This window comes from Thermoascus crustaceus (genome assembly GCF_041956765.1).
Source record: "Thermoascus crustaceus strain CBS 181.67 unplaced genomic scaffold VTN00scaffold_9, whole genome shotgun sequence".
NCBI classification, from domain to species: Eukaryota; Fungi; Ascomycota; class Eurotiomycetes; order Eurotiales; family Thermoascaceae; genus Thermoascus; species Thermoascus crustaceus.
In genome coordinates, this window is record NW_027192535.1 from 959,251 (window position 1) to 972,223 (window position 12,973).

General features: G+C 52.1%; 5 protein-coding genes across 5 annotated transcripts; 2 read left to right on the forward strand and 3 right to left on the reverse strand.

The window, feature by feature from the left end:
• Window positions 1–575: 575 nt before the first annotated feature.
• On the reverse strand, window positions 576–1,531 carry VTN00DRAFT_10324 (uncharacterized protein; the record flags this gene model as incomplete). The annotated part of the gene is made up of 3 exons (XM_069426968.1): window positions 576–903; window positions 967–1,227; window positions 1,332–1,531. The coding sequence occupies 3 exons, from the start codon at window positions 1,529–1,531 to the stop codon at window positions 576–578; spliced, it is 789 nt and encodes a 262-aa protein (XP_069284086.1).
• A 1,187-nt stretch (window positions 1,532–2,718) lies between these two features.
• Window positions 2,719–4,004, reverse strand: VTN00DRAFT_10325 (uncharacterized protein; the record flags this gene model as incomplete). The annotated part of the gene is made up of 2 exons (XM_069426969.1): window positions 2,719–3,887; window positions 3,962–4,004. The coding sequence occupies 2 exons, from the start codon at window positions 4,002–4,004 to the stop codon at window positions 2,719–2,721; spliced, it is 1,212 nt and encodes a 403-aa protein (XP_069284087.1).
• Window positions 4,005–4,262: 258 nt separating this feature from the next.
• Window positions 4,263–6,433, forward strand: VTN00DRAFT_10326 (uncharacterized protein; the record flags this gene model as incomplete). Its single annotated transcript, XM_069426970.1, has 2 exons — window positions 4,263–5,558; window positions 5,612–6,433. The coding sequence occupies 2 exons, from the start codon at window positions 4,263–4,265 to the stop codon at window positions 6,431–6,433; spliced, it is 2,118 nt and encodes a 705-aa protein (XP_069284088.1).
• Window positions 6,434–7,810: 1,377 nt separating this feature from the next.
• On the forward strand, window positions 7,811–9,390 carry VTN00DRAFT_10327 (uncharacterized protein; the record flags this gene model as incomplete). The annotated part of the gene is made up of 5 exons (XM_069426971.1): window positions 7,811–7,857; window positions 7,951–8,165; window positions 8,398–8,807; window positions 8,912–9,151; window positions 9,292–9,390. The coding sequence occupies 5 exons, from the start codon at window positions 7,811–7,813 to the stop codon at window positions 9,388–9,390; spliced, it is 1,011 nt and encodes a 336-aa protein (XP_069284089.1).
• A 1,089-nt stretch (window positions 9,391–10,479) lies between these two features.
• On the reverse strand, window positions 10,480–12,632 carry VTN00DRAFT_10328 (uncharacterized protein; the record flags this gene model as incomplete). Its single annotated transcript, XM_069426972.1, has 3 exons — window positions 10,480–11,351; window positions 11,410–11,815; window positions 12,054–12,632. 3 exons carry the CDS (start codon window positions 12,630–12,632, stop codon window positions 10,480–10,482), a joined length of 1,857 nt encoding a protein of 618 aa, XP_069284090.1.
• Window positions 12,633–12,973: the final 341 nt, after the last annotated feature.

Sequence of the window (12,973 nt, forward strand, 5' to 3'; positions counted from 1 at the left end):
GCCCTATCTTATATAGTCGATACGGAGCTCCATCAATCTGCTCCCTGCCAGCCAGGTTCCTGCGTTCTGTATTTTTGCCCAGTTTTTACTCTGAACATGTACGTCAAGGACATAAAGCTGGTGGACCAAGTCCCCTCCGCAATCATGACATCATAGGCGCTCCACAACGGTTTTGCCGTGTTTGCGGGTCCCGGCAGAACGTCCTAACATCTGTAGACATGGATTCCCTGTTTAGTAAGTCCTAAAATCTGCTTCATATCCTAAAGAGGCACATGGAGCTCTACTGTAGAACCGACAAGCACAATCTGGAATGGCAATAAATCAATTGAAGGTTGAGAAAAGAAAAAAAAAAAGAAAAAAGACGGCCCTGCCGTGAGACATAAATCGTCAATTTCAAACTCAAGACATTTTCTTCTTCCTCCTCTTTTTCACCTAAGAATCGGTTATGAAGAGAAAAAAGAAAAAATGAGGAGGAAATAAAAAAAAAGATCAGAAAAGAAAAGAGAATCTACTCCTGCCATATCCAATAAACCCCGTGGCCGTATAACGCCGCTAATAAGGAGCCCTGGGAACATCTACCCGGAGGTAGGCTTTGCATCAGGATCATCCACATCGTGGATGACTCGAGCCGGAACCCCCCATGCAACGCTGAACGGGGGGATGCTCTTCGTCACCACCGACCCTGCACCGATCGTGGTGCCCTTGCCAATCGTGACGCCGGGCAATATGGTGGCTCCCGCCCCGATCCAGCAGTCGTCGCCGATCGAGACGGGCCTCGTGTACACGATGCCGTCCCGGCGGGACTGAACATCCTTGTCGTGACGTTCGGTGAGGATGGTCACGTTCGGTGCAATAAGGACGCGGTGCCCGATGGTGACAAGGCCGCTGTCGTGGATGCGCAGACTGTTGAGGGCTGCTTGTTAGGAACCAGTTAACATGACCCAAGAGTCCGGTGGGGGGACTAACTTGACGTTTGCATAGACCTTGTCCCCGAGGGAGATATTGGAGCCGTACATAAAGTTGAACGGAGGCTCGAGGACCGGTTCCTCACCGACCTCCCCGAGAATGGAACGGAGCAGCTTCTCGCGCTTATTCCTCAGGAACTGAAACATCTTTTCGGGCGGTATGGACGGGTCGTTGGGGATGATCTCCTCGTTGTACTTGGAACAGAACCGCCGAGCGCGGAGTTTCCTGGCCTGTAATTCTGGCGACTGTAGTACTCGGAACCTGTAAAGAAATTGCCAAAAACTATAAGCTTCCTTTCACCTACGGCTTTTTGCATTCTGCCACAAGACAAAAAAAAATAAATAAAAGAATAGGTAGGCCCGTACGGCTGTCCCGAAACCATCTTTTCATACTCCTCGCAGACTGGGCTCGAACTCCGCTTTCGAGCAGCTTGCGCCAGGCGCAGTCGACGCTGCTCTGTGTCAAAGTCGACATCGTCGGTGTCCATGCTCGTAGTAGAGGTCTCCGTCAAGATGACTCCACCGGGACCACTGGAGTCGCTATCTTCGGACACGTCCCTTGCCATAGCTGGATCGAACGGTGTCAGACTTGAACAAACTTCTTGTTGAATGTATAGGCAACTGAGATCAGGACCACATGCTAGCCAGTTGTTAAAAGAGAACGTAGTCCCATCGCTCGCCTTGCGGTCTGCGATAAGTTATATAGTCATCCAGATAGGAAGGCAGCGGGAATGTCGGTAGGTGAATATGTACAGCTGGTGATAGATAGACCAGAAAAAAAAAATTAAAAAATACCAATGACCAAAAAGAGGAAACTGAAGCGCACAAGTGCATTAGGTAGAAATGATTTGTTTGGGCCACCTGACAGTTAGCAGAAGCCGCCCGCCTACATCGACCTTACATCCACGTTGCTTTCCTACTTATGCGCAGGGCGTTGTAGAAAGATCGCCTTCTAGGAACCCAAAGGAGTTTTTGCCTATAAGGGGACGACATCTGACTGGCCCAACAGACGAGCGGAATATGAGGGTGCAGCGAGAGCTGCATCAGAACCCAGGGCAGCGGGCAATGGAGTTGCCGACATACGAATGTGGCCCAGGGAGTAGGACGAACCTGCTTCAGCGCAGACGCCACCGAAAAAGAAGCCTGTCGCAAACTCGCAAGGACTATGATCGGGGATCTATGGACCACAGGCCGGCCGTTGGAAAATCTCTCCGAGCAATCACCCCATGGGCGGTATTGTCCGACGGGGATACCCTGCAGCTCTTGAAAGAAAGAACGCATTATTATGGAAGATCTCACGAAGAGTTTCGAGACGGTGGGGCGGGACGACGGTGTCGCATTCCTGCTGCACCTGCACGGATCGACATCCCGTCGAGGAAGCGGAGAATGGTCTGATTCGCGAAGCAAGGTGCAGGTGCTGTGGCTTTTTTACTGTCCAGCACCTCAATAGTTCCTTCACGCCGCACAGTGACAAGACCCCTGCCCGATTTTCCCGAAGCTGTCCGAAGCTGTGATAATTGAGCCGCTCTAAATTAGGTATTGCTGACATGAAGGTACCGTACTGACAGTCATGATGTGCGAAGATCTTTCTGCGTCTGCAAATGGGAAATTGCGGCAAAGCAAAAGTACAGACCTTGGAAAGACAACTAGATGAGGAAGAAACAAAAGTTCCACAGGTGACATAAGTACGCATAACGCCGTATGATGTCGGGCACAAACTAACCCCAGTCCGCTTGGCCAATAATACTTTACCTCATCGGTTGATGTTACTAGCCCGTAGATACCTCGCAAAGCTCAGGTCCTGATCGGACGGTGTGTTTTGGGACCCGGAATCTGCAAGTGCTTGCTGGTAGCGCTGCGCCAGACCAGCGTCACCCCCTGCGCCGGAAGCACCATCCTCATCCCCGTAGTCATCCTCGTCGTCGGACCCTCCAATAGTGTCGCGCGCTGCCAGGTCTTCCTCTTCAACCTCGCTGACGGTCTCTGCTTCATCATGCCGTCCTTTGTGGGAACTCCGGCTCGCTCCCGAGACGCTCATGTCCTTCATGAGTTTGCCCAGTTCCTGCTCGCGCCTGGCCTCCTTCGCCTCCTCCCGCTCCTTTCTCTTCCGCTCCAGCTCAGGCTTGTAGTCGCGCTCGAACTCTTGGCGCTTCTCCTCGACAGCCGCGAAGAACTCGTCGACACCCTCGCCCGTCATTGAACTGACACCCACGACGCTCAAGTGCCGGTAGAACTCCTCCAGCATCAAGCTCATGCTGTTAAGGAGCGACCCCATGTATCCACTGCCACTACCGAAACCCCCAACTCCGCCTTCCGCGCCAAAGACACCCGACTCCTCCTCTTGTCGCAGCGCCGTCTGGAACGCATCAAAGTCTGTCATCCACTCCTTGGCAAACTCGGCGTCCTTGACGTCGGTCTTGTTGAAAACGAGGATCATCGGCAGCTTCGTCTTGTACAGGATGCTGCATGCGTAGAGCATGTTGCTCATAAAGGTGCTGGTCGAGCTCGTTCTCGGGGTATCGATGACGTACGCAATAACGGTAGGAAAGGACGATGCTAGTGTCTCGAGTAGGATGCTCCCGGATGCGCTCCATACGAACACCTCGATCTGTCCGGGCGTATCGACGAGGATGTGTTTGATCGGTCGGGGGTTACTCGGAGTGGGAGAGGAACGCTTCTCCAGCAACGCTATGATCTGGTCCACCTTCGTAGCAAAGAGGTTCAGCGATGTCAGGATACCGCCGTTGGGCCCCAGGTTGTACTGCTTCATGACTTCCTTGTAGTTTATCGAATCCCGGATGTCGATGTTGCTCTCGAAGGGAACCGAGTGCACGGCCGGATCCAGGTTCAGCACGTAGGGGACATTCTTTTTCGAATGTAGATACGAGTTTATCCGTTGCATGAATGTCGTCTTGCCCGAGCCTAAAGGGAAGGAAAAAGTCCGCAGGTCAGTATGCGTGTTACTAATGATGGGAAACTGAGAGTAAGAGGCGTACCAGCCATGCCGACGCAGACGACGGCGACCGGTGATGTCGCCATGGTTGCAGAGGATGTATTAGCGAACGTGTATCTGCGATTCAAGAGGATGGAGGTCGTAAAAGTTCGTGAACGAGTTGTGAAAGTTGCCGGGGTCTGGAGTGCCGATGGGAAATTCTTCGTCGCGGGGCCTTCTCTCGGGCGCGGTGGAGTTCTGGACCGGCGGCGAGACGTCATTCCACGGGCTGCCACGCCAACAGGCAAAGCTCTCGCTCCGCGCGCCCCCCGAACAGCCCATGCAGAGCTCTTCTGCAGGCAACAATGACGCTGGAAGACTTTGAACGGTCCCTCGCAGAAAGCCGGGAAAGGAGGGAGAGGAGGGAAAGAAGCCACAGGGACAGGGATCGAGAGGAGTCTGACTCGAGAGAACGGTCAAGACACCATCGTTACCATCACCACCACCATCACCATCACCGCCGTCACTCGTCTCGATCGAGAGAAAGAGAGCGCGATTGCGATCGTCACTCACGGCACGACGATGAGAATGGCTACCGACATAAACGGTCACGGCACCATGATGATAACAGCGACGACAGAGAGCATACGCATAAACGCCGGCACAGGCGCGAAAGCGTAGAGGACACAGAGCCCCCTGTGCAGAGGGAAATAGTCCAGCAGGAACCATCCAAGCTGAAACGAGATGCCTGGATGGAAGCACCGTCCTCTCTTGACATTGACATTGTCCAGAGACGCAGAACCACTGGTCTACAGGAACCGCCGCAACCCAAGATGCTGCAGGCCGATTTCGACCTCAAGCTCCACGACAGGGAACTCAATTCGCATCTACGCGAACTTAAAGACGGAAAACCGCTTGAGGAGATCAAAAATGAGCCGGCGCAACACGAGGTGGATTATACATTTGGTGATTCTGGTTCACAGTGGAGAATGACAAAACTGAGGGCAGTCTACAGAGAGGCGGAGGAAACTGGACGGCGCGTGGAAGACGTTGCCATCGAACGCTTTGGCGATCTACGTTCCTTTGACGACGCTCGAGAAGAAGAGATAGAATTGGACCGCCGAGAGAGATACGGCGAGTCTTACGTCGGCAAGGAGAAGCCTACGGGTGAGCTGTTCCAGGAGAGGAAACTCAACGAGGGCGCTAAGAGGAATGAGCACTACAGAGACCCAGAGAAAGAACTCGAAACCAAGGGGCAGGGCAAGCTGATGGAGACAGAACCTCACCTCAGAACCACTCAGCATCTGGATCTGACGGCTCTGAACAGACTCAGGGCTCAGATGATGAAAGCGAAGCTAAAGGGCTCTGCCGATGCAGCAGAGCTCGAAGAGCGCTATAACATCGCTGCTTCTGCGCATTTCGCCAACCGTAAAGAGGCCGATGTGGTTGTCCTTGGAGTTAGGGAAAACCGCATGTTAGCCGGTGAGAGAAACGAAGTCAAGCCTGTAGAGACCAAGAGAGGCCGGGAAAGGGGCCAAGTAGAAGAGAATGAAGATATGAGCGTCCTGGATATGGTGCGAGAAGAGCGGAGGACACGCGGCGAACCTGCTGGAGAGGGACGACAGTTCGCGGAAAGAATCATGAGAGATCCTAGGTTTGATGTGAGTATCCCTGTTTGCAATTGATTTTGTGCTCGTGCTAACTCGCTTCCCAGAATGATCTTGAATATATGGATGAAAACGCCGTGAAGCTCGCCAGGCGCGTGCAAAGATCCGAGATCGATATCAAGAATAAGGCCATCAACGACTTTCAGAGGATGAACAGAATTCTCGACAGCTGTCCTCTCTGCCATCATGAGGACACAAATACCCCTCCCATCGCCCCTGTAGTGTCTTTGGCGACCCGGACGTATCTCACACTTCCCACTGAGCCTGAGCTCAGCGAAGGCAGTGCCAGTATCGTACCGATCCAGCATCGGACGAATCTTTTGGAGTGTGACGATGACGAGTGGGAGGAGATACGGAATTTCATGAAGAGCTTGACACGGATGTACCATGACCAGGGGCGCGATGTAATCTTCTACGAGAACGCTGCCGAACCTCACCGCAGGCGGCATGCGGCGATGGAGGCTGTCCCGCTACCGTACAGCCTCGGGGAGACGTCACCTGCTTTCTTCAGGGAGGCCATCCTCGCGGCCGATGCGGAATGGACGCAGCATAAGAAGCTGATCGATACTCTGGCCAAGGCAAAGGAAGGGTTAGGAAAGCTAGCTTTTCGCCGCACGCTGGTGAAAGAGATGCCCTACTTCCACGTCTGGTTCGAGCTGGACGGCGGACTAGGCCACGTCGTTGAGAACACGAATCGATGGCCGAAGGGAGATCTCTTCGCGCGTGAGACCATCGGTGGAATGCTTGACTTGGAGCCAGACGTCATCAAGCGGCAGGGCCGATGGAGCCGGGGCGGTGATAGGAGAGTTGATGGATTCAGGAAACGATGGAGAAAATTCGATTGGACCAGAGTGCTGACGGAGGCTTGAAGATTTTGGACGAGCCCGGATATCTGGTTAAGGGGGATCTGTTCAATGGGGTTCATATGTAATGATAGCATCTTAAGTTGACTTTCATGGCTGTGTTCTGTAATTCCTTCTGGTTTCTGCTACATAGTCCTTTTACTAGTCCGGATTATGGCGTCACGACAATCACAGTTGCTTACGAAGCGAAAAAAATCCAATAGCCAATACCTAAGTGGTCACATGTTGTATGAGCAGTTGAAGCTCCTGAATTGCTTCCTGTGTTTGTGAGTCTCCATCTATGGCAGATTGCAGGTGCTCGAAGCGGCAATATCTCACTCCGTTGGGAGAGTAGTAGGATTTGATCCCATACGGATAACCGTATGTATCAGTACATGGATGTTCGAGAATAGAGACAATTCCTCGACCCGACCTTAATCAATCCATACCAATTCGATGTATTAAAGCATCAGCAGATAAACAGCGTTCACCTGTGTGTGTCATTCATATCACAGAGCAACAGTTCTCTCCACAGTTGTAAGGAACCTTTGGTGCACATTCGGATAAGGAGCTACCAAGTCCTGCACAACCTCGTATAGGAGTAACTCCGAGAGTTTAACCGTCTCCACAATCATGATGCCTTGCACTAGTTGACTAAGATCAAACATACCGGACACTCACTGCCCATGTTGAACAGAAGAACTAGCAGAACTGGTGCGTTCAGTTGGCGCCTCCGGCGTATCGAGCGGGACAGATCTGTATCGGGATCTGGAAGCCCAGGAGCCAGAAAGAGATTAACAGATCACTGCCCCAACCGAGCGGCCGGAGATGGAGGCTGCGCGCCATTCTGCGGCGTTAAGCAGGGGCAAAGAACGACGGGCGACGTCTCTCGGCCGTGGACCGCGGTGGTGATGGTGGGGCGGCGAATCTCCCCCGCGCTGAGTGAGATCTTCGCTATCTCCCCGGCGGCATGTCTCCCTTTCTTTCATGTACCATCCAACATCGTACTTTTTGTATATAGCTTTTCGACTCTGACTCCTCTCCTTGTTCCTGGTTCCTGTCTTTCGGGTACTTTGGGAGGTGTTCTCTTCTTTCTTAGACTATTCAGTCTCTTTCACTTACCCGGGAATAGTAACCAAGGTTAGTATATTTTTCCTATCGGGACACATTTATCTGTATCTCTTGAGTTGCCATTCGACATGCCTAGATGTGACAAAAATCCGAGATACTCTTTCATATTTTTCTAAAGTACTTCTTTCTTTCACCGTCTTTTCTGTCACTGTTGATGTCGATCACTGTCCATCTCCGCGTATCAGAGCGCGAGAGACAACCCCAAAACAAAAAGGCCAAGATCCTTATTGACCAGATTGATTGACCATTTTCCCCTAGGAATTAATGATAAACATGAGTGGTACCAAGCCGAAGGTTCTCCTTCTTGGCCAGATCGACCAGTACGTGGGCACCTGCAGAAACTTCCCCCTTGATTGTCCAATCAATATCCCAGTCCACCCATGCAGTTGAACTGACAAGGAAACTTCTTCAAGCGCGCATGCATCGTGGGGATCCCTGGGTGATATTGCAGAACTGGTAAAGCCAGCTGCGACCAACCGTGCAGAGTTTATCCAGGAATGCCGGGATGGCAATCTCGACGGCGTCGTTGCGGCCTACCGCACTTTTGGCTCCGTTGAGATTACGGGTCTCATCGATGAGGAGTTGGTCGGAGTTCTGCCGAAATCACTCAAATATCTTGCTCATTGCGGTATGTTTTCTGTATCCCTGTTCAGATTCTTGTGTTTCTTAATACTGCATATTCTGTTTGTGGATTTTCTTTTTCTATATTGTCCAGTATTAATGAAGCTTCCTTTCCTTTCTGTTCCTGGCTACCAGTATAACATCAGTTTCTATTCCGTCGATAAAGATACCCATCTTCTATCCTGGACATCAATATTCCCCAACGACTATGTGCCCCATTTTCTAACACAACGCTCCAGGAGCCGGCTATGACCAAGTCGACGTCCACGCCTGCAGCGCCCGAGAACCCCCAATCCGGGTCTCCAACGTTCCCACGGCTGTGGACGACGCCACCGCCGACGTGAACATGTTCCTGATCATCGGCACCCTGCGCAACTTCAACACCTCCATGCTCGCCCTTCGCGAGGGCAAGTGGCGCGGCCAGCCCCCTCCTGCGCTGGGCCACGACCCCGAGGGCAAGGTCCTGGGGATCCTGGGCATGGGCGGAATCGGACGCAACCTGAAGAAGAAGGCCGAGGCGTTCGGGATGAAGGTCATTTACCACAATCGCCGAAAGCTGAGCGACGAGTTGGCCGACGGGGCCAGGTACGTCTCGTTCGATGAGCTGTTGAAGGAGAGTGATGTCCTCAGTTTGAATTTGCCGTTGAATGTATGTTTATCTCCCCTATCCTTGATCCCAGATACGGGAAGGAGAAAGAAAAAAAAAAGAAAAAAGGAAATGAACATTCCCCTCACCGGCTGACGCTATCACAGAAAAACACCCGCCACATCATCAGCCGGGCCGAATTCGCCAAGATGAAGGACGGCGTGGTCATCGTTAACACGGCCCGGGGCGCTGTCATCGACGAGGCCGCCCTGGTCGAGGCCCTCGACAGCGGCAAAGTCCTCTCTGCCGGTCTGGACGTCTTCGAGGAGGAGCCCAAGATCCACCCGGGCCTGCTGCGCAACCCGAACGTGATGCTCGTGCCACATATGGGGACTTGGACTGTGGAGGTGAGTTCCCCTGTCCCTCTATCTCTCCATCTCTCTTTTCACCCCGTGAATTATGTGCATATCATGCATTCATGTACTGTGTACTGTACATTACCCATTCCAAGGCATATACTAATGATGATGATTTACCGGATCGACAGACCCAAACCGCCATGGAAGAATGGGCGATTGAGAACGTCCGTCTCGCGCTGGAGACCGGGAAACTGAAGAGCCCGGTTCCCGAGCAAGCGGATCTTTAATTATTAACTTGATATCCATCCACTGTCCATTCATTTTAGCCCGACGGTTACGTTGCATACTAGGTAGCCACAGTCCTGTACATCTGTACATACATAGCCCACGCTAAGTGAGGTGGCTTAATGTCGCAGCAGCAGTCTGTAGTTAAAACAGATAATCAGGAAGTAGAATAGATAGAAGAAAAGAAAAAAATAAAGAAGAAGAAATTGATTAATCAAAAACGGTGAAAAGGCGTTCTACTCCCTGAAAGCTTTATGTTCACAGTCCGCTCCTTGAACTGGACATCTGTAGCTACCTAGGTCTCTAGATACGATATGGATGATGTACGGAAGGCTGGATTCACAGTCAACAGACTACAAGGCCGTATAGCGTTACAAGACAATCAGGTTACCAGTAGTAAGATACTTTTTCTTATTACTTCGACACACAGCTCCTCAGATGAAAGGGGTAGCAGCAAGCACAAGCAAACGAGACCTGGAAAGTGTCTCACCCATCCCGAGGAATATGGTAGAGCTCGCAAGGATGGAAACCTTGACGGCAAGATGTGTGCGCTATTTTGATAGAAAAATGTTGCAGAAAATGAAAAAGACGCCTCATTGAAGGAGTCGTGATGTGACAATGATTTGTGATAACACTAGACAGCAATGTGTCACAGTAATGTCTGTTAGAAATGGGGAAATAGGAAGAAAAAGGGGAATATGGATAGAACCAAAGGGCAAAGTGTCAGGAACGCCGTTGTTCTGCCATATCCCAATCCAAAATCAAGAAAAAAAAAGAAAAGAAAAAAAGAAAAGAAAAAAAGAAAAGAAAAAAAGAAAAGAAAAAAAGAAAAGAAAAAAAGAAAAGAAAAAAAGAAAAGAAAAAAAGAAAAGAAAAAAAGAAAAGAAAAAAGAAAAGAAAAATAAATAAAAAACTCCCTTGGCCATGTGCCCTCCTAAGCAAATGAAACAATACCGGATGGAGAATGCGGGCTCTCAAAAAATGAGGCGGGAAGGAAGACTTCTAATCTGAAAATCCCTTGAGCCAGACAACACACATATGAAAGCCTTTTTTACACGTTGTGCAGGCGAGGTTTGTCCTGGAAAATCGACTTACTGTCGAGACACTATCCATGACCTGACCACCATACCGCATATCCGCTTGATCACCTGGGTAGTGCCCTTCCCAGCGGCTTCTTGCTCGAGGAATTTCTGCGCAACATAGAGCTTGGCGCCTGCATCTTTCTCGTCGGTGGTGGCTGGCGGTGGGACGTTGCGAGGGAAGTCTGCCCAGCGGCTCCCGAGGTGACGAGCAATAGCGACCGAGTAGATAACATCTCGGTTTTCGAAGTTATCCAATAGCGTCCGACAACGAGCCAACGTGTCATCGATTTCTTTTGCCGAACTCGCCTCGTCATCGTGAAGGGTAAGGAAATGGCCAATTGAGCTCCAGAAATCCAATGATCGCTGCAGGAGCTGGTCGGGAAGGCTAGGTGGGTTGGCGGCCGGCTCCCGAAGCGGGGACTGAGCCAGAGGGTTCGTCTCGAGGTGTTCTCCCGTGACCAGCGCCTCGAAAACATCGAGCCGTTTCGCAGCGGCAATCAGGTCGAAGTCTTGCGGAGCAGCCGCGTTTCCATTCGACATGTTCGCCATAGGACGGCACAATGACATGGTGTCCCAAACAACCGAGGCCTCAAAGCTCTCTGTGCGTCCGAGAACGGCGGGATCATTAATATTCGGGTCGCTGAACGCATCAATAAGCCCCGAATACTGAGCGACGAGCTGAGCGTTCGCCATGAGATGAGGCAAGGCCTTGTCCTGAAACCAGCGCGTCTCCAAGAATCTGTCGATTGCCGGAGCATATGTGGCCAGGAACACCGCCTGTATCTCATCCAGACGAGACTGTTGCAGAGGAACAATGGGGTGTGGAGGAGGAGGGGGAATCCCTCTGAGAGCGAGCAGGTCACTTATCTTGACTTGTTTCGCTGGTGAAGAATGAGCCAAACGATCGGTACTTGAGCTAACGAATGATAGGGGACGCACCTCTAAGACCGCCGGACTCAGATGCGGGAGTCGCACCTGCAGATGCCGACGTCACCGGCGGCTGTAAATTGCCGTCCGCCGTATTCTGAACGTTCGCCATGGCAGACATAGTGTTCCCCTCCAGAGCGGGGTCAATGGCAGAGCCGTAATCAAATTGCTCGAGCGACGGAGTCGGCGAGTCCGACTGAAGCGAGGGAGCGAAGGGCTGGGTCACCGCAGGGACGTAGCCAGGAGGCGCCGCAGGATAGGGAGAGGGATCTTGAGGAGTGACCACGAGGGAAGGTGAAGGGTTTGGAGCTGGTTGAATGGCCGAGGGAGCTGGCTGTGGCCTGAAAACGGGATCGTAGCCTAAGCATTCACGTTTGCTCTTCACGCAATTTCTGCAGACGGGATGGCCTTCATCGCACTAGACAGACAATCAATTGCAGGTCAGCAGAGAAAGAAACGGAGAAGTTGGGGAGGAGCAAAAAGTGGGAAGGAGAATGGTTTGCGGGGTTCTAGTGGGCTGATAGCGAGATGCACAAGTGAGGAGCTTGAGCATCGCGGTGTTGTTGCACCCGCTAAGCGACAGCTCGGGGCGTGGAACAGCCCGCGCCTCTCCGCACCCGCCTCGCTTCCCGCGTACTACAGATCGGCGCGCGTACCTTAATTCTTCGCTTCCTGCAGGTGAGACACCCGGTTTTCGTTCTGCGCTTTACTTCCTTCTTATGTCGTCCCCCGGACAGCATCTTACTCGGGTCGCCTGGTATCTGATACCTCATCGGGGGGTTAGGCGTGACGCCCATCTGCGGCACGCCCGGTGGATACCCCGGCATATACTGGCCCATGGGGGGCATAGGGGGCATATTCGACGGCAAAGGCGACCCAATTGGAGCTTGCGTAGTCTGAGCAGGCTGCTGTCCCTGCACCGGGCGACCGTCCATCGAATGGATCGAGGGCAGGTTCATCGCCGCCGACGGCTGCGGAACGGCCGCGGGATTATGAAGCGCCTCAGCATTCTGCTGGGTAGGTTGGGTCTGTTGAGGTGGCGGGGGATATGATGGATATGAGCCGTTGGACGGCGAGGGAAACGCTTGAGGCGAGGGATAAGACGTTGTCTGCTTAGCTTGGTCGTTATTCTCCGCTGGCGGAGGGGCAGCAGGCGCAGACACCGGCTGCTCCGTTGCAGCCGTCGTCGCCGTTGCTTCTGCAACTGGCGGTCTTGTAGATTCTGCCTCCGACATCCTCACAGCCCTGAGTACACCAGCCTTAAGATCAAGTACCCGAGACCCTGGATGTGTCCCTTTAACCGATATTTCAAGACACCTTCCAAATAGCCGCTAATACCAGAGCACGTCGTCGCAAGAGCGATTATGTCGCAGGTGTGCGGGAAAAAAAAAGGGCTTTTCAGCTGATCGAAATATGGTAGCTTAGGATCAAAGGCCAGGGCGACGCGATGCTCATCTAGTTTTAGCGACCACTAAGATCAGTTGATGTTAGTTAAATGGCTTCCAGGTAGACAGTGTGACCTCTAAAGATGCACATTCAGCAATCAGAGACCACAGAAAAAAGGGAGAATAGTTCC